Below are 21030 nucleotides of genomic sequence, written 5' to 3' on the forward strand. Positions count from 1 at the left end.
CCTGATACCCACACTTGTGGTAATAACATTCATGCTCCCAAAGACCCCCTTCCTACTGGCACCATGTTGGGTTGATGTCACCTTCCAGAATGAGCAGATTCATATATATTTTTTGAAAAACGTTAATACTTGTGATATCATATTTTATTTTGTTATTATTTGATTAATATTTTCTCCAGCCCAATCACAGACTTACAACTTTATTTTGTTTTTCAGAGAAAGGAGAGAGAGAGAGAGCTGCTGGAAGACAAGCAGATAAAAAAATTAACACACCTTAAATGAACTGTGGCACCCATTGTGTGTTGGGAGATGGGGGGTGCTTAAGACGTTCCATAGCAAGAACTGTGGGATGGTGGGATGTCCAGCTCTGGTTTGAGCAACAATTATGGTGGCATTTCCTGGTAGGCCTAGGAAGAGAACCAAGAATTACAACGCCCTCACCTTGGGAATGTGCAGGTTAAGAGCCAAGCAAGCAATTTTCAGGGAACTCGGAGAAGCAACCCATGAGGTTTTAAAGAGGACACTTCCTGTATGGAATCTGAGAAAGACAGCCTGTATGGAATCCGAGAGAGACAGAGGAAGCCTCCAGAAGCATTTGGGCTGTCACAAGGGTTAGGGGAGCTTGCAGCAAAGCACGGAAAGGAGATTTGAGTTAGATGCTTGCCCTGGAGATGAGGACCCCTGTGGAAACTCAGGGGTGGTACTGACAACCCTGTCCTCAGACTCCCTCAAGAGGCCTTGCATTGACTAACAGGATAGGAGGACCTTCATGAGACTTCATTCTGTGTTCCTGTGACAGTTTGCCCCTAGCTTCTGGCCCAGCCTAGAACCTCTCTCTCTCTCTCTCTCTCTCTCTCTCTCTCTCTCTCTCTCTCTCTCTCTCTCTCTCTCTCTCTCTCTCTCTCTCTCTCTCTCTCCTTCTGTCTCCCACTCTCTCCCTCTCTCTCCCTCTGCAGTTTCCTTCCTCCCCAGGGTCCTAGGAGTGGAGGCAGAGAAGCTTTGACTTCTTTGAGGAAGACTTGGCTCTGCAAGCAACCGAGGGACGACGGAGGGAAGTTGAGTCCCGAGAGAATTGAGTGGGGGCGCAGAGGCAGAAGGCGCACCTGGTCAAGGTGAGGACAGGAGTGGGGGGCTCGAGAATGGACGGTGGAGACGAAAGGGGTCCGGTGGTGGCAGGGTGGGTGGAGCCGCACGGGACCTGGTAGGGTTGGGGGAGCCGTGGCAAGCTACAACAGAGAACTGAGCCTCCCGGCTGGGAGCCAGCGCGACGTGGGAGTGTGACGCTGCGGTGGTGGCCGAACAGGTGAGCGGCTGGGGCCCCGGGTCCCCGCCCTTGCCTCCTCCTCCCGCTTCTCCAGCGCGCTCGGCGGCTCGGCGGCTGCTCTCGGTTTAGGGTTTTGCAACTGGCAGCTGGCTTTTTTTTTTTTTTTTTTCTCCCTCCTCCCCTGTCGAGGGCTCTCCTTCTTCTTTTAGGTTGCTCCACCCCGCCCAGGATCAGGCGAGGGGGGAACCAGTTCAGCAGCTGCCAACTGGCGCCCGGCGCGGCCGCGAACACGGGAAGTGGAGCCCGGAGTGCGAGCGCGCTGCCGGGGCCCATTGCTTCTCCCGCGCCCCGGCGCCCCGCGTCCTCCCACCCGCACCCCTTCTCCTCCACTTTTCCCCCCGTTTGCAATCACATGGCATTTTAAGAATGCTGGAAAGATGGCGGTAGCGGCGGCGGCGGCGGCGGTGGCGGCGGTGGCTGCGCCGGCTGGCGGGGGAGGAGGCGGCCGGGCGCAACGGAGCGGACTGCTGGAAGTTTTGGTGCGGGATCGTTGGCACAAAGTTCTGGTGAACTTGAGCGAGGACGCCCTGGTGTTGAGCTGCGAGGAGGGCGCCGCGGCGTACAACGGCATAGGGACTGCCACCAATGGCTCCTTCTGCAGGGGCTCCGGGACTGGGCACCCGGGCACGGGTGCCACTCAACCCCCGGACTCTCCCGCCGCCTCCTCCGGCGTCCGCACAGCCTTCACCGATCTCCCGGAGCAGGTGCCCGAGTCCATCTCGAACCAGAAGAGGGGCGTGAAGGTGCTGAAGCAGGAGCTGGGCGGGCTGGGCATTAGCATCAAAGGGGGCAAGGAGAACAAAATGCCCATACTCATCAGCAAGATCTTCAAGGGGCTGGCAGCCGATCAGACCCAAGCCCTGTACGTGGGCGACGCCATCCTGTCCGTGAACGGAGCAGACCTGCGGGACGCCACCCACGATGAGGCCGTGCAGGCGCTGAAACGCGCGGGCAAAGAAGTACTGCTGGAAGGTAAGGGGTTAACGCTGTGCGAGCCTTTCCCCGCACCGCACCGCACCGCACCGTGCGCCCACTCTTCTGCCCACCGGCACGCTCACACTCACACTCACACGGCGCCACTTGTCCTGCGGGACCCCGTGGTGCCTCTGTTTTGCAAAGGCAGTGGCGAGCATAGACTTTTGACAACTTTTACCACCTGGGGGCAACTCAGCTCCATGCTGGCTCGGCCCCAGGGTGCTTCACTGAAAGATCGCCTGGGTTTTCTTGGCTTGAATGGGGTGCTTTCGTGTACAGTGTTGCGAGCCTTGTACTTATCGGTGCACGTGGTTTCAATTTTTTATTTTATTTTATTTTATTTTATTTTTAAGTCTACGGACAATCCTAGTGCAGTGTGGAGTCTAGGAAGGGGAACGGGAAATAGAGAGTAGACCCGATTGGCATCTGCCCACATTGCAAAGCAAGGCCACTGACTCATGGCAGATCTGGGGCTTTTCTGCTTTGGTAAAATTTTCACCGCTTGGGCGGTCCAGTGGCGAAGATTTGAAAGGTAAAGAAACCAGAGAGAGGTGGCAGTGTTTGAATGCTAACCTCAACCGTCCTTCTCCACTTCCCTTGCCTCCGGCTGGAGAGTCCGTGTGGCTGTGCAGTTTTGAGTTGTGCCAAAGGCTGGGAAAGATGTTGCAGATTTAGGCACAAGTTCACTTCACCAGCAGGGTGCTCAGCCGGTCAGTCCGGATTCCAGGTTCCTCTGGGTGGAGAGCTGGTGAAGTGTTGTTTTTCTCTGCTGTGTCTCCCAGAGTAGTGTGAAACTGACTGTGCATTTGTAAACAGTATTCCCTGCCCGGGAATGAGAAGAACCTTAGTAACGATCTCTGAAGATCTGGTGTCTTTTACCCTATAAGCATCCAATGGACACGATAGGAAGTATCAGTTTTCCTGCAAGTGGAAATACGGGGGGCGGGGGGGGGGGGAGTTTCCCTTTCCCCAGAGCTACGTCTCTCTCTCTCTCTCTCTCTCTCTCTCTCTCTCTCTCTCTCTCTCTCTCTCTCTCTCCTCTCTCTCTCTCTCTCTCTCTCTCTCTCTCTCTCTCTCTCTCTCTCTCTCTGTAGCTCTTTGCACACTTTCACCTGCTCTAACATTGTGGGACAATTTCACCCATTTTTCTCTGCTGCTTCTTAACTGGAGATTGAGTTGTTTGGAGGTCTTTTATTTAGATGGGGGGGGGGGTTGCCCAGAGCTTGGGTGTCCAATAGCATGCGTGCAGGGTGAGTAAGTAAATGAACTCAGCTATTGAGACAGTATTCCAACCTAGACTTTATAATATGGTGACTGACTTAAGTGCTTCAACTAAGATGTAATCGGTTCCCTGCTCACTCAACTGTGGTGCTGCTGTGTGACACTGGGAAACCAACTTTCCTTGCATATGACAGCTGATGCAACTGGCCTGGAACACAAAGAGGTTTTCTTTGTTTGTTTGTCTAGAGGATTTGTGATGTCTTCATATTTAATGGCCACCTCCGTTTGCAGAAAGTAGAAGGGTGTTTGGTTTGGCTTGATGGTTAACACAGGAAAAACAATTCTTGATCAAGTGTGTGTTGGTTTGGGTGACGAGGGACAAGAGGATCTGGTTAGAGTGTAGTTGGGACTATAAGCTGCTGGGCACCAATTTAGTTTGTGATCTGTACTGAAAATATGGAGGGAAGAAGTGACAAGGACAGGTCATATTTTACTTCAGACACTGCCCCCACCACACCCCTTATTGCCGTCTTTGGTTTCAGTTTAATGTATGATAACTTGGCAAGGAGGTTAAAAATGACTCTTATGCCAAAAGAGGAAGAAAAAGTGACTCCCTAGAGTTGAAAATATTCTTAGGGAAAGGTGTGTGTATGGGGGGGAGGGGCGTGCTTTTTAACAAGAACAAGAAAATGAGTTCTGTAAAAAGCTCTCTAGTGAAAAAAAGTAAATAAAATAAAAGCTCTCTAGTGACATTCTAAAGAACATTGCGTCATATGTGGAAGTCAGGGTACCTAGGGGACACCTGGGGTCTCCTAGGCATCCCTAGCCCAACTCTTCTGTAATTGACAGCTAATAATCTCTTATTACCTGCCCACGAAGGAAGGCATGACTTAAAGCAATGCACTCTCTTTACATATTCCCTCCTTCCACCCTCACCTAGTTGGAGCCTAGTGACTTGCATATTCTAAAGTAGCATTCTACCACCAAGCTTCACCCTCAGCCCCCAAACACAGTGCCTCTGGTTTAAAGCCAAGTGTTTGTTGTCCTCCATGGTCCTCCCTGAGCAACAATAACATAGCTAGGGGTATTCAAGTATCACATACCATCAACCCAAACATCATAGCCTTTCCTTTTGTCATTTGGTGTAAAACAAGGCTTCCTAGTGAAGAGGCTTATTTAAGCTGCTTCCAAGGCTTTTAGAATTCTCATAACCTAGCTGAGTTTCAGTCTCTTCTTTTCAGTGTCTTCTTATGCGAAGTGAACCTGTGCAACAATGGGAATAAAAGCCATGCAAGTACTCTCAGTATTTGTTACAGTTTAAATGAAATGCCCCTTAAAAAAATGGGGATTCCATTCTTCTATCTTCGTGGGGTTGTTATTTTTTTAATTTAATTTTTTTCTTCTTTTTTCCATTCATTTATTTAGTTCATAAATAAAGTCATGCACAGTTATGATGCAGAATACAGTATGTTCACAATGGCATGAATAAATTAAACCAATTAACATGTTATATCACACATATTCATCATTTTTGTTTTGAGAACACTTAAAGTATACTATCTCACAACTTTTAAAATATAGCATATTGTTATCAACCATATTTATCATGCTCTCAGTAGACCTCAAGAACTTAATTTTTTTAAGGACAAAAATTATTCTGGCCTTGTGATCTATCTCTATCAGTCAATCAATTTAGCTGTCTATCTCTTTGTCTCTCCAACTCTTTACCTACCTATCTGCATCAAAACTCTGATGCTGACAGACCATTCCTGCAGAGGCCACAGGAGTTAAATGTCACCTGTGGAGAGAGACTTATAAAAGCTAACATTTCTTGAACACTCCATTTGGGCCAGGCTCTTTCATCTGCTTGGTGACTCCATAAGGCCAATACTATTGCTGTTCACTTTCTTAAAGAAACTAAAGCATTATCTTATCTACCTAAAGCAACAATAACATAGCTAGGGGTATTCAAGTCTATCTGATTGCCAAGCTTAATTAATGTCTAGGTAAGGCTGATGGCCTGAGAATCACCAGGGAACCATGTACTTGAATCAACTGAAGTCACTGGAATCAACTGAAGTCACTGGACTCCTGAGATACCATCCCCCCCCCCTGCTCCCACTTAGGCTACCCTAAGCAGGAAACAGCAATTGTGCAGGACAGGATTTTATAAATCAAATAAACCACGCATCTGACTATCAAAAGAAAGCTGCCATGAGAGAACAGAACTCTACAAGACAAAGTTGAACACATGGCCAAACAGGAGTGCAAGCTCCAATTCTAATTTAAATTGTAAATCAGCCATAGCTTGTAAGATGATGTGTTAACCAAGTACTCATTAGAATTAAGATCAGAAAATTTTGCAGTCATGTTTCACATTTTAGAGAGAGGAAGCAGATACCCCACATGTAGCCATATAATGTGGAGCCCTATAATCTCATAGGGCATCATTCTAGTAGACCTGACTAAAACCCTGTGTTGTTGGACAAGCCATGCCTGCATACTGGATGCAGTACTGGATGCAAGGAATACCTTTATTCTTATTGTTGTTTAATTGGGTTTGGTTCTATTGTATGTGTATGTATGTATGTGTGGCATATGTGTGCCACGTGTATGTGTATAAGCAAGAGTTCAGGATCGGTTCCGTTCCTCAGTGACTCTTCACCATAGTTTTCAAGCAGGGCCTCATCTCTGAACCTTGAACTCACTGATTTTCCATGACTGTCTGGCCAGTGAGTTCCAGGGACCCTCATATCTGCCTTCTCAGTATGGGGATTATGGATGTATTCTGCCATCCCCAGCTTTTTACCTGGTTACTGGGAACCTGAAGTCAGGACATCATGTTTACAGGCAAGCAGTTTACCAACTGAACTGTCTTCCCAGCCTTTGTCTTTAATGTATTAGTAAAATGGTAATGAAGTGTGTCAGCAATCAAATCAATTCATCCATAGTCTTCTCAAGATAGAGGAGATGAGTTTCCAGAAGTTTCGTGTTCAAGTATGGAGGTAGGGTGGACAGAAATACCACTTGTTGAAAAGGTCCCTGTAGAACTGGACCAGGAAAACAAGAAACTCAAAGAAAAAAAAATACAAGGACAGTCCTTGACAAGAACTGTGCCCAGAGGCTCCTCTATCAGCTGAACTTTGGGGAGTGACTGCATCCAGCACTCATTTGGGAAGTCACTCTATAATCCCTTTCTTTGGTGATGGGAGTAAGGACGGTGGAACAAGAAGATGTGGCTTACAAATAGGTGGTGGTTTTTCTGGGAGGACTGGAAAAGAATCCAAACTTTAAGAATTGTACTTTGTTAAGTGTGGTGTTTTGAATGAGAATGGCCCCCATAGGCTCATATGTTTGATTGCTTGGTTCCCACTTGGTGAAACTGTTTGGAGGGGAAGGAAGGACTAGGAGGCGTGGTCTTGTTACAGGAGGTGTGTCATTGGGGGCAGGATTTGAGCTGTTGAAACTCTATGTCATTCCCAGTTAATTCCCTCTCTGTCCCAAGCTTGTGGATAGGACGTAAGCTCTTAGCTACTGCTCATGCCAGCCTGCTGCCACGTTTCCTATCATGGCATTCAGGGACTAATCCTCTGAAACTCTGAGTTGTTTGAGTCACTGTATCTCTTCACAGCAATTAGCTTTGTTCTTACCTTTGAATACTTTATGAGTATACTATATTTCTTTGGGTACCATTGGTTTTTTTGCTTGCTTGCTTGCTTGCTTGGTTTTGTTTTCATTGAACACATCTTGTCAAATTCACAACTGAAGATGGAAAGAATGCCATGCACGGTATCATTCAGGATCTAGAAAAGTCTTTCCCTGTGAAAGACTACCCAGGACATCTGTGATCCTTAGTTTCCGTAACTGAATGCCAGGCATGTGGCACTTGACCGCTAAAACGCCTCTGTGTATTTCTGACTGCAACTGGAAAGGGTCTGTGGGGCATCCTCTTCCTTGAGAATCAGGGTTCTGTAACAATGCCTGTACCATCTTAGAGCATAATACTACCCATCCTTTCTGAAATTCCTTTACCCGTTCGTTCAGCAATAGCTAACATGGACACGACAAAATGTCCTACCCTCTTCTTAGCACTTTCCGTGGATTAACTCAGACCCTCACAATACAGCGGTACTATTAATATCCCTGTTTCACAGTTATGTGTCTTGCAGAAGACGCACAATGAGTTAGCGCTGAGTTGCATTCACACAAGGCTTTACAGCTTTTGAGCTCACAAACAGCCTTAGGAGATAAGCAGATTAGGATGATTCGCCCCCCCCCCAACTTGATTAGGATGTGGAGTTGCAAGAGGTGCCAGGGTGATTTTAATTAGGTCTTCCACTTTCTTCTTATCTGCTATCTTGCTGCTAATAAGTTACAAGAAACCTTGGCGAGGAAAATAACACACATTCATAATATTATTACATTAAAAAAGCAGCTTTTGATTCCATATGTATCTCCACGCCACTGCTCATGCATAGATGCAAGAAGACATCGTGCAGGACTCTCCCCTCCTGACATGTGTGTCTCTGGGACTGAATTCAGCCCATCAGGCCTGGACTCTGGTTCTTTGACCTGCTGAACCATATTGCCAAACCCAAATTCATAATCTTACCATTTAAAAAGAGACATTTATGTTTATTTATGTATACGTGTGTGCTTAGCCTGCATGAATGGGTACCATGATTGTGTCTGCTGTATAGAGTCTAGGGGGTGTTGGGGCTCCTAGAACTCAAGTTATAGACTGTTGTGAGCTGCCACGTGAGTGCTAGGAACTAAACCAAGTCTCTACAAAAACAGCACATAGTCTTTAACCTTTTGAGCCATTTCTCCAGTCCCCAATTTTACCATTTTTTTTTTAAGTCAGAAATCTGGCATGGGCTTACAGAAGCTAAACCAAGTATTCCTGCTTGCTTTCCCCCTTTTGGAAGACCCTCAGAGAGAATCTGTCACTTGGCTCATGAGCCTTGGCTTTTAGCCCTCCCCCCTTTTCTTAATACCTCTAATAGCAGGTTGAGCCCTCTCACACCATCCCTTAAACTTCTCTGCCTTCTTTCATTTCAAGGATACTTGTGATTATCTGATTATCATGAGTAATCTGATGATTCGTGTGGTGATATACTGTTTATGATTTATTAAAGCCACTGGAGATCAAAAATAGCAAAGCAGATATACTAGTTACCCATAGAAGCCGGGCAGTGATGGCGCACATCTTTAGACCCAGAACTCAGGAGACAGAGGCAGATGGATCTCTGTGAGTTCAAGGCCACCCTGGACTGCATAAGATTGAATCAGTCAAAAAGAGTAACAGAGCTCGAGCCTTTGATCCGGGCACTTGGGATTACATACCTTTAATCCCAGCACTAGGGAGGTGGAGACAGGAGTGACATTCGTGGGTGGAGAAAGAAATAAAAGGAGGAGGAGACAGGGAACCGAGAGCTTTTGCCTCTGAGACTTCATGGAGAGAGGGTTGCCGTTTCAGCTGGGTAGAGGTAAGATGTACTGGCTTAGCTGCTTTGCTTCTCTGCTCCTCAACCTGAAGATTGAAGCCCAATATTTGTTTCTGGGTCTTTTATTTTTCCTGTTACAGATTCATGAGGAGCTATCTGCTTCAAGGCCAACTGTTAGCAACCTTAATTCCATCTTCAACCTTCATTCCTTTTTGCCGTGTCTGGGACTTGCCCACTGGCTCTGGAAAAGAGGGTGGAGGCATCTTAAAGGAAGAGCATTATTTTTCTGGTCAGATTAATTTGCTGAAGTTGCACTGTGGGAGAATATCCAAATAGCCTTTTGAGAATGTCCTGCACTTTTGTAAATAATCCCTTTCTCCATCACGGCAATAGAGATTTGCATTCATTTGCATATTTATCCCCTAACACTAGTTTACTAGTACCAGATACAGACTCTACAGATTCCTACAGGGAGGAGAAGTGATGCCTTGAAGCCATCCTGTGATGCTGTGGTACCCATGGGAAGATCACCTAGATTACCCTCAGTGAGGACTGCACAAGGCAAATAATTAAAGGAAACCCTCTCAAGGAGCTTGTACATCGACTATAACTCAATATGACTAAGAGATCAGAATATGACCTTCAGACCTTAGAGTTAGGGGATTTTATGGAGCTGGATAGACACCACAATGGCGATAAATGTCACACTCACTTTTGCATGCCTTTAGAGGACTAAGCCAGCTTCCATGGTCAACCTGTATGCACTGAAGCTCAGCTCCTCACCTTAAATGCAACATTCTCCCAAGCTAGGCCTAGGCTAGAGAAGTGACTTTGCTCACACTATGAGTGTATGATCAGGTCAACCTTCACAGGGGAGTTGGGCTGATATTGAAAGTCCCTTTGGTTCCCTAGGAAGAAATAGACATGCTAGAGAGTGGTGATGTAACTCACGTTCTCTTGTTAAGAGATGGACTTCCTAATTTGATGATCTGACCATTCCTGAGCTCAACCTGGTGCGCACTAAACAAGCTCAGGAAATTATGCACGGGCAGAAGAAAGCTAGAGTGATGCCCGCCTGAACTCTGACTGCAGGGATCGAAAGCCATCAGGGTATTGAAGGTTGACTGCAATGTGGCTGAGCTTAGCAATAGCAAGCTAGCTTGGATGCCTATAAAAACCAGCAGGACAGGAGTATAGTGCCTCGGGGTGGGGGGGGGCACACATTAGGCTATTAAAATATGTTTGAGGCAAAACAACAGAAGTGGATTTGGGGAGACAGGAAGAGGAATAGGAAATGGAAAAATAAAAAGTGGAAGTGAGAAGGAAGGAAGACAGGAGAAGAGAGGGAGATGGGCAGAAGAGAGCCTTTATCTAACACTCACACTGCTGGATAACACTCTACCTGGCTCCATCCCCAAGGAAGGGGTGTCTCTATAGGCCAGAAAGCTCTTCCTCAACAAAGACCAATCTTGACAGCTGAAGAACATGGAGCCAGATAGGATCTTAAACGTTACAGGGAAATGGAATTAATCTTTTAATGTTGTATTTATAACCACTTTTCTCCCCTAATCCTCTGTGTGGGGCCCACAAGTCTGAGTATGTAAGGATGCTTGTGACCTGGGGAGATGAAATGTTTGCCTGGGTATTTTAACTGTGTCAGCCTGAGGGTTCAGATCCTATTCCTTTAGGAAGTTGATGGGAGCACCTCTTCCACCCCTACAGCCCCTCTTTTGTCCCTTACTTCGGCAACAGTGGGCAATGTTCTTTATGCTCAGCTATGTGTCTTAGCAGTCACCCCGTGGAGCTCGTATTAAAAATAACTCCCTGCACACAGTTCAGTGTTTGTGAAAGGTATCTTGCCGAAGCTTCCAGTGGTCTGCTCAGTGAAGGAAAATTATTCTCCAACAGCCACTGGCCTACTAAGCATTCTATTTTAAATGATGCATCTCAAAGCATTTAATGTTAAAGAAAAGCCAGAAGTTCCCTCGCATTTATACGGAGCGTTTTATATACCAAACCTCATTACCCACTTCACTGGCCTTGATCTATAATAGTTCTTGCCTTTAGCTCTGGCCTGCAGAGTGAGACCTAAGCGGAAATATACATTACTCACGACGGAATCAAAGTCCTAACAGACCCATGCAAATGAGCCTCACTCTCAAGAGGGGCGAGACTGGATGGAAAAGTTCCAGATTCAGAGAACTTGTAATGGAAAATAAAGTGATGACCGTGCTTAATCTCAGTGGGTTTTTTTCTTTTCTTTTTTTTTTTAACTCCTGCTAATCCTATGGCATTTTGCTAAGTGTGGGAAGATTTCTTGGAAACCTGTGCTGAAATCCAGTTTCCTTGCATCAGTGTTCCATGTCTCTCTCTCTCAACTTTTTTTTTTTCTTTCTCTACAGTCAGAAGTTTGGAGAGCGGACTTCGAATTTACTTCATCTAGGCTTAAATTTGTATCCTAAGCTTTTTAGCTGTGAGAGCCCACTCGAGTTACTTAACCCTGGGTCTTAATTTCCCAGTCAGTAAAATTTTAGTCTGGTTGGTCATGAAAGGGTAAAGTGAGTCTGTATGGAAAGCAGTTAACCCGCTGTCTGGAGCTTAATAAAGAGCAAATGATTGCCAACTGAATGTCAGGTCACGTGTTTATCTGAGTACTATTTTCAGACAGAGTTCAATAATCTAAGTTAAAGAGTTTAGTTGTGTGCTGGGTAAATGCTGCTGCAAGTACAAGAAACAATTGGCTGGTGTCACAGATGCCTAGTTCACACTTTGAAGGGACCCGAGTGATGCATCTCACACAAGCTCATGAGGTTGATGAGTGTTAGTAATTTCACATTCTCCACCGACCAGTCTGAAGTCAGGCTGCTATGGAATTGGATGGGAAACTGTGGATCTTTGTTAGGATGCTGACTTCCAGCATGGTTCAGGAACACATAGAGAGGAATTTCAGAAAAAGGAAGGCAACAGGATTTACCCTACACAGCAAAATTCAGACTTCAGAAAAATTATAGAAACAGCAACATTTTATTACCAAAAAGAAACTCAAATTTTATTTTACTTAAAATGCATGTAGCTATTTTATGCAAATTTTATATAAATGTATTTATATAACTGCTATTAAACCAATGTTTATATTTCTGTTTTTTATTCTACTAGCTAGTATTGTATTTCATGGAATCCAAGAGGTCCCCCAATAGAAGATGCATCATGCTTGCATCTCTATATAAGAAAGAAATAATTGCCTACCATGAGTCATATAGTGTAGATGACTGCTTAAAATCCTTTCTCTGTTGGGTAGGAAGAAAAAGAAACCCATGCCGTAGAGAGAAATGACAATGAAACTTGCCAGTCTCACCTTTGGTACTTTGAGGTTTTGAATGACAAGTCAGTTCTAATATATATTTAGATTTGAATTGAAAATGTCAATGCTGTTGTGTGCTTAGAAAATATTCAGGCAATTAATGTAGAGTAGCCTCAGGTTGGGGACCCTAGATGAGCAACAGAAGCAGATTCTGGAAGAACTACGTTCCCACTCAAACTCCTGGTGACTTGATGGCACCAGAGGTGGATGTAAAGTACATTTTCAAAGCCATCCACAACAGGGGCATTGGAAGGTTTTGAATATGATGTGTCGCAGCAAATATACAACAGTATTAAAATAATGAAATTTTATTCATAATCTTTTATTGGGTTGTAGGTGTTTATGTTAATTTTTCGTTTTCAAAATAGCATTTCTTTGTGTCATTTCAGACATATTTCTTGCTGTATTTTGCTCACATTCCGTCACCACACAATTCTCACCCATTCCGTCTTTCCCTCCTGTTAGTTTCTACCCCCCAATGAACTCATTCTTCTTTCATGTCATATGTATGTATGTATTATGTATGTATATATATGCATGGATGAATGCATCCATGGATGCCTTCATGCACACATGGGTAGGAGCATCAGTAGATCGTGCATAAGAGAGGTAACATGTGACATTTTTCTTTCTGAGTGTCATTGGTTTTCCTTAAAGGGATGAATTCAGGATACATGCAGATGCCATTTCATTAATCTTTGACTAATAAAACTCCATTGTGCATATATATATATATATGTATATATATATACATATATATATATGTATGTATATAATGTTCTCCTCATCCTTTCACTTGCTCATCAGACATCTTGACTGATTTTTTTATGCCACCTTTCTGGTAGCAGGATTGAAACTATATACTGTTTTCCTAAAACAGAACACTTTTATAAGGGAGATCAGTGTAGAGATAAGTTTCTCTCTCTCTCTCTTTTTTTTTTACACAAATTGCATATGTATCTTATGAAATAACAATTACAAAATAAAATTACAGGAGATTAAGTGTCACCACATCATTTCCATAATGACCAAACAAGTATTAAGGATACCAGAAGACAAAAGGAAAGCGATAGCAATGCCGCATAAGCAAAGGAAGATAAAACAGCGGTAGTTGCTTGGCTCTTTGGTGCCTTGCATTTCAAACACGGCCATCTGAAAAGTTCTTTCATCTGCCGTGCAAATCCAGGTTAATGATTTTTCTCTTTTGTTCCAAGTATTCTTATACTTCCTTTCTGTTCTCTGCTTCATTTTTAGAAAACCTCTAAATTAAAACACTCTGTGCTTATAGCATCTCTTTGTCTATTTTTCTCCACAGCCCCTCTTACCTAGAATGTCAGTATCTAGCTCATGTTTCCAGAACACAAAAGCCAGAAGGTTAAAATGCCGTAGTAGTAGTAGTAGTAGTAGTAGTAGTAGTAGTAGTAGTAGTAGTGATTTAGTTTTAGTATAAGCACATTTGCTTTAATATCCCGAGTAACGACTTAGTCTGCTATCTCTTGATGGACCAATCTTAAGAACTAAAGACCAAATGAGTCAATGTTTACAAAGCTTTTCCCTGCCAATATGGCTCTACTTTCTCCCTGAGGCCCTGCCTCTCTGGCTAATCTCTTCTTGGCTGGGTGCAAGTGCATCCATCCTGCCAGGTTGCCTTTGTATTTCCCTTGTGTCCGTCCCTGGATGCACTGTCACACAAACACGTGGTTTATTCCTTTACTTTGCTGCAGTGTGTTCTCCAGTTGCTTCCTGGAGAAGATGTTAGAGATAATGTCCAAAATGTTTCTGAAGTATTCCCTCACCTGACCTGTCACATGGATAGGACATTTGAAAGAAGATCACAGTGAATCCTTAAGTAGTTTCTGGCAATCTTTAATACTATTTTCACTTAAATGTTTCCAAGTATGATATTTGTTTTTTTTTTTTTCTAAAATGTTTACTGGCTTCTTTATGACACTGATACTCTCATTTTTATGCAATGTTTACTTTGCTCTGGGAATTTCATTCATCAATTTGCCAATCCATTTCCAGATGCTGGACAGAAAATTCCATTCATAGGCTCTAAGGTCTGGCTCCTCCTCCTCCTCTTCCTCCTCCTCCCCCTCCTCCTCCTCCTCCTCCTCCTCCTCCTCCTCCTCCTCCTGTTGCTTTATCTGTTTCTGCTTCTGTCTTTCTTGTTTTTTGAGACAGAGTTTCTCTGTGTAGCCTTGGCTGTCTTGGAATCCACTCTGTAGACCAGACTGGTCTTGAACTCACAGAGATCCGCCTGCCTCTGCCTCCTGAGTTCTGGATTAAAGGTGTGCACCACCTCTGAGAGGCTAGGTCCAGCTTCTTAAGCTGTGAGTCACAACTCTACATGTCAGTCATGCACCAAATGTGGGAGTTAGGAAAATCTGGTATCAGTGAAAGGTTTCTAAACAGCCAAAAATCAGTGAACCCCAACATGAGAAGAACCTGAGGTGTTTCTTCATTGCTTACCATCTTGCACCAGGGAACTTCACTGCAATCTCAGTTCCATCACACCTTGCAAACCCAGGTAACGCTGCATGGAATGTGTCAGCTCGGACTGGAGATGATGGCATGTTATGAACTGGAGAGTTTTCACTACGTTTTGTTTTTCTGCTCTTACAGAAATATCATGGTTGTATTACGGGAAATAAAGGCTTCAGTATTTTCCTACCATCTATTCCTCAGCATGAACGTTTCAAATTAGTGCATCTGTGAATCATGTTGTGTTACATTGTTTGATTTTTAAAATTGAGTTCCTGACCTGGGTTTCATAGCAATTCTTGAGTGAATTTTGCCTTGAGATTTGGACAGAATTTTAACAATTTCTGAAATGACTCCAAAAATACCCCTGCCATTTTGTACTATGTATTTATGCAAATCAGCAATTTCAGCTGATTGTAAAATAAAATTATCCATCAATACGTGAATGATGAAGATGCCCTGTGTTCTGCAGTATCAAATATTCAGGAATGATTTAATTCTTTATGTAGAAATAAACACATACTTCTCAAGAGTATTTGCTCAACAGAATTTGCTTTCATCTTCATTAAGTGGCAAAATTGCAGTATACCAAATAAATGTTTTATTTTCAAGACTTAATTTTACTTTTATTTGTGGATGCCTGCATGTACATGACATGTATGTAGTGCCTGCAGAGGTAAGAAGACAGCATCAGAGTTGAAATGACAGGTGGCTGCAAGGTGCCCAGTATGGATGTGGAGAACAAAGCTCAGGTCTTCTGGGAGAGCAGCAATCACTCTTGACTGATAAGTCACATTTTGCTTTAAAATAAATTTCCTTATAGTGATTTTTTAGTAAATGTCTGAATCCTATACTTATATTTTATAAGTATAAATGCAATGTCATACAGTCATCTCACAATAGTGTCATTGAATATTTTAGAATTTCAAAGAAAGTAGAGTAATGTCTTGTTAGATACCACCCAAATTCCTAATTTGACTTTCCAGCATTAGTTTTTCTGCATCCCTTCTGTGATGGGATATCTTGACCACGCTGGGTTTCTCTACAGCAACTGTGAGTGAGAGATACAAGTGTGGCGTGGAAGGTATAGAAAACACTGGAGAACACGAGGATGCCGGTATCTGATATAATTCCAAGGTTTGACAAATTGGGTTGTGCACAGAAGGTGCTAAGATGATAGGATGTGCACTTTTGGGGGTCTGGATCCCAAGAAACAAACAAAATTGGTAATATTTTATAGAAGTACAGGGATACCTAAGCGTTTTATTGAAAAGGAAGGAAGGAAGGAAGGAAGGAGGGAGGGAGGGAGGGAGGGAGGGAGGGAGGGAGGGAGCGGAGGGAGGGAGGGAGAGAGGAAGGAAGGAAGGAAGGGATGCCAGACATAAGAACAAGGACTCCATTTACAGAAACATCACTACTGCCAAGTTATACCTCAATTCGAGAACATGTTCCTGTGATTTCCTGCAATTCTTCTCCATTTTCTTTGCTCTCAATCTATTTAGTTGAATGTTGGGCCCTCTGCACCGACTCACAAAAAGAACAAACTAACAAATAACTGATTGTTGTCATCGTCTGACTTTTTCCTTCTCCAATACCCCTGCTTTGATTTCTATGTGCTACCCCGCCCCCCAGGAGTGTTGCTACCTTCTTAGCTACCACGCTTTCATGGATTTTCTTCCTCTGTAATATAGAGTTCTACATTTCAAAAACAATTTTGTTGTTCTCTGACTGCCCTCTTTCTATATTGCCTCTCCTGTTGTTCTGTGAGTGCGATAACTTTGCTTGTCTCTCAAAGAATGTTAATACGTTTTTCAAAGACATTTTATTTGAGCTAATGTTCACTTAGTTATCTTGAAATGCTTTTCTATCTTCCCAATCTTGAGTGTGCTGTGTCTGCCCGATGATTCCAGTATTTGCCATATGTTCCATCTTTGTGAACTCCAAGAGTTAGAACCTGAGAGCAGACTGTAAAACCAAGAACTTTTTCTTTGATAAAATCGTAGCGAATCCTAGGAATAGAACAGGACTGGAGACCATGGAGGGAATGAACACATAACATCCACACTGACCTTCTCAGACCCCAAAAGCTCAGTATAGGCTGACAGTGGGCTGAGGAAGCTGGATAAACTTCCCAAATTTCCACCCATCTCTTTGGCATGGCGTATACTTCAGAGACACTTTTACCTCTCTGGTACCTCTAGCTAGTGTCACTGTGAAGGCCATCTGTATTCTCAACATAAAGATGCCCTAAGGCACAGCACTGCAGGTATTCCCAACCAGGTGCCATACACTGAACGCAGAGGTGGTACACACTAACTCAGGCTTCATGGTGCTCTTTGCCTAATTTGAATGTGCCCAGAAGAAATCACGGTGAAGGAGACAGTGTGCATCCCTAAGTGCCTTTCTGTTTGCATCTAAAATCTTTTTACTACAGGCAGGTTAGACCAAGACTGATTATGCTATCACTGGGAAGCCTGGCAAGGCGATATTTTGGGTCACTTATACTAGCTCTTTCATTTATTTGAACATGTAACCATCAGGGAATCTTTCAGATGTAGTTAGTAGTTGATTTACAGCTCCTGGGAGTTGATGATAAAGAAGTTGGCTCATTTGGGCTGAAAGGAGGTACTGTGCCCAACCTCAGCACTAGGGACATTTGGGTAGATAGGTTTTTATTTGGGGGGTTCATCTACCCATTTTTAGATGTTCAATAGTATCCTGGCTTTCAGCTGCCAACACCACCCTTTTCTCCTAGTTCTAACAAACCAGAATGTCTCCAAGTACTGTCACATATCCTCTGGAGGGCCATCGGCCTCTCCTTGAGAGGCACTAGAATAGATCTCTAGCACTGGTTTCCGGAGCCAGCCAACACTTTGACACATCCTGGGAAGTTTTAAAATCCTTCTTGATCAGGTCTTTCTCAAAGAGATCCAAATTGCATTAGTCCGGGGCTCAAAGGGAACTTTAAAAGCTCCCCAGGTGGTTGGTGTGTGTGTGTGTGTGTGTGTGTGTGTGTGTGTGTGTGTGACCCAAACCGCCCATCCATGAACTAGAAAGTACTGAAAGGAGTGAAGCAGTGTGCATGACAACAAAGAATGCTGGGTCCTGTAGGGAACAGAAGCGGCAAGCTCTAGTATAAGCCAACTAACTTCAGTTACTTATTGCTATGTGGAAAAGTTCGCCCTGTCTTTTGTTTAGTGTCCCTGGCTCACGTGGATTGATTTCGCTTTAGTCTTGTTTGAGAGCACAGATAAGCATGAACACCATACCCATCTCTGCTAGTAAGGTATGATGACTATGAAGGAACATTGAGTCACAGAATGGCAGCAAAAACTGAGCATGACACACAGTAGATATCCTGGCTTGGTGACCTTGCATGGCTGGCTCACTGTCCAAGCTTTGGTGTTCTCCCTGGTAACACAGGAATGTTGATAGTACTTCATAAGGCAGGATGAAAATGAATCAGTCCCAAATGAGTTAGGATCACTGTGACTTACTTGTTTTCTTCGACTCATCTAGACAAAAGGGACAAGCTTTTAATCCATCCTAACATTTCAGTGAAATCAACACACTCAACCTACTGGTTATTGAATATTCCTTGCCAGAGACTGGGTGTAAGAAGATTTGGGCAAAAGTAAGACCCAAGTGGATTTGGTTATTGGAATTTAAAATTTGATATCAGTTCCCTCATTACCTCTAGCTGAGTGGTCATTATAGCGTGATCTGGGCACAAAGCTTGTTCATGTCAGTTGTGTTCAGGAAATAGGCGGGTCCAGCTTCTGTTGCCTACTTCTAATACTGCTACACAAGCTTCATGCATGTCACCCGTATTGATTAGTCTTTGTCAACTCAACACAAACTAGAGTCCACCAAGACAAGGGAATCTTAGTTGAGGAATTGCAGCTTGTCACACTGACCTGGAGGCATTCTGTGGGACACTTTCTTGATTGACTGTTGCTTGGGCAAGCCTGGCACACTGTTGGGGGTGTCTTCTCTGGCACCCCTGGCACTGATTTGTACACCAAAGGAAGCTTACCAAGCCATGGAGAGCAGTTCCTCATTTCTCTATGGTTTCTGCTTCAGTTCCTGTCTCCAGGTTCTGGCCCTGAGTTCTTGCTCTGGGTTCCCTTGATGATGGACTCTAACCTATAAACGAAACAAAGCCCTTCCTTCCACAAGTCACTTTAAGTCATGGTGCTTATCACAGCAACAACAAGCAAGCAGAGCACTCCCCTTGTGGTGGATACTGGTATCTAGACCAACTTGTAAACATTGCAGATGAGACAACCCAAGGAATCCATTCAACTGAAGTCATTAGCAGATGTCCCTAAATCCTCATGATAGAATTATTTACTATATATAAATAGTATTGCTTCATCTGAAATATTACATAAGACATACTTATGCTGAAATATTTGTTGCTTTCCTGTAAGTCAAATGGAATTGCACTTTCATTTACTATGCCTGGAAACCTCAGGAAGCCAACATAATAAACAAGGAGTCACTTGAGACAGCAGTAGTTCTAAAATGGTTGTGTTAAGACCAAGAAGCTGCCTAGAAGTTATGGTCATGGCTCTTTTGGGATAAAATTGAAAAGCCTCGGGTAAGGGTACCACTTTCTTTAAAGCTTTAGCTACTCAGAATCTTAAAGGGGCTGGAGCAGAGAGGGACAGAACAGAAATGGGGTCAATGCTAAAAAGAATGATGACAGTAAATCTAAAATTAGCCATAACAGAATTACTAGGGAAAAAACAAAACAAAACAAAACAATGTTTCCCACAAAGCCTAGAGTACCTAGAAGAAACTGAAAACACATGAATTGGCGTATTGGTGCTCTGTCTCTAAAACTAGCAAGATTGCTAGGAATATGCATCCTTATGTCTCTTCCATATTTTCTTTCTACCATATCAAGTAGTTTTATTTTATAGAATATTGTGAAGACGTGTATATATTGTCAGTCTCCCAAGGTCACAACTATATTCCCCAAAACTTGTACCTGAATTCAGTGTGCACTCAGCAAATATTTGTTGAGTGAGAGTATGAATGGTCCTCTTTCAGTAACCCAAGGCTTTATAGAAAGTTCCACAATTAGCCAATTTGAAAGAAAGGGTTTACACTCTGAATTTCTCATTTATCAATTTTTCTGCCCTATGAATCGTTCCGATGAAAATCTGAGAAAAGCCAGCTGTTATAAATTAGCCATCTGGTGAGGCCTGGGAATAGTGGTAGGGGAGGTTTAGAGAGAATGGTCATTTTTCCAAAACAATTCAACATTCTAACATAAATCCTTGACTTGTGTGACGCTTTGGGACCTTATGCTGTCTAAAGGACTTCTTGATGTCTTTACAGTGTTCTATAAATTCACCGTCCTAATACCTAATTCACTAGCTTATCTTTCGTTCTTCCAATGTTAATCCTAAAGGGAAAGGAAGCTCTGTGTAAAGAAAGAGTCACTCACTGGGCGTCACCCTATCACTGCTGTAACTAAACAAATTTCAGGGCCCTTTCTCCTTTCACAGCACAAAATGTTACTGTGCTTGACCTATATTAGAATGTTGAAGCATACATTTATCAGTAAGAAAAGCACTGTGAGTCATACTTACAAAAAAATTCTTTCATGTGGTTCAAGAAAGATATGAAGGTTTTTTTAAGTAATAATTTTGTTGTTGTTGTTCTTGCTAGCAGCATTAAAATTCAGGTTAATTCTTTGGCTGCTAATGTGTTCTAGAATCTTGTAAGTAGGTTTTTTTTTTTTTTTCCTAAAAAAAAAAAATCAACTGTTTTGAGCTAGTTAAAGCAATATAGGGTTTGATGTTAAATAGGCTGGGCCTCAATTGCACAGCTCCTTGGACCCCAATTACCCAAATATTTATAATTACAATTCCAAGAAGCACAAGACACAGGAAGAGAATGCTTTGGATCTGGAGTTGGTCCCATGAGTGGAAGGTTCCCGAGATGGAATCCTGGGAAATTCTGTTAGAGACCAGCACTCCTTCATACCCTTCCTCCTAGACAGGAGCTCTTCTGATATTGTAACAGTGAGATTACAGGTGCTTACTGCAGTTGCTGTGGAAAACCCCACCGGGAGTTTGGGAGTTTACCATATTTAATGTTTCAGAAAACCAGCGTTTGAAGGTGATAACAAACACTGGGCAAGCACAGGTGTGTTGCATATCGCTGAATCTCTTCCCTGGGGACATAATGTTTTTCTTTGAAAG

At 43.4% G+C, this 21030-nt stretch overlaps 1 protein-coding gene across 1 annotated transcript in view; it reads left to right on the forward strand.

Moving 5' to 3' along the window:
* The first annotated feature begins 1701 nt into the window (after positions 1 to 1701).
* The window catches only part of LOC113837496 (beta-1-syntrophin), a 242190-nt gene continuing 222861 nt past the window's right edge, over positions 1702 to 21030 (forward strand). The window contains exon 1 of the mRNA XM_027431687.2: positions 1702 to 2296. Coding sequence (XP_027287488.1) covers positions 1702 to 2296 — 595 coding nt within the window. The remainder of the gene's footprint in view (positions 2297 to 21030) is intronic.

This window comes from Cricetulus griseus, chromosome 10, assembly GCF_003668045.3.
Source record: "Cricetulus griseus strain 17A/GY chromosome 10, alternate assembly CriGri-PICRH-1.0, whole genome shotgun sequence".
NCBI lineage: Eukaryota > Metazoa > Chordata > Mammalia > Rodentia > Cricetidae > Cricetulus > Cricetulus griseus.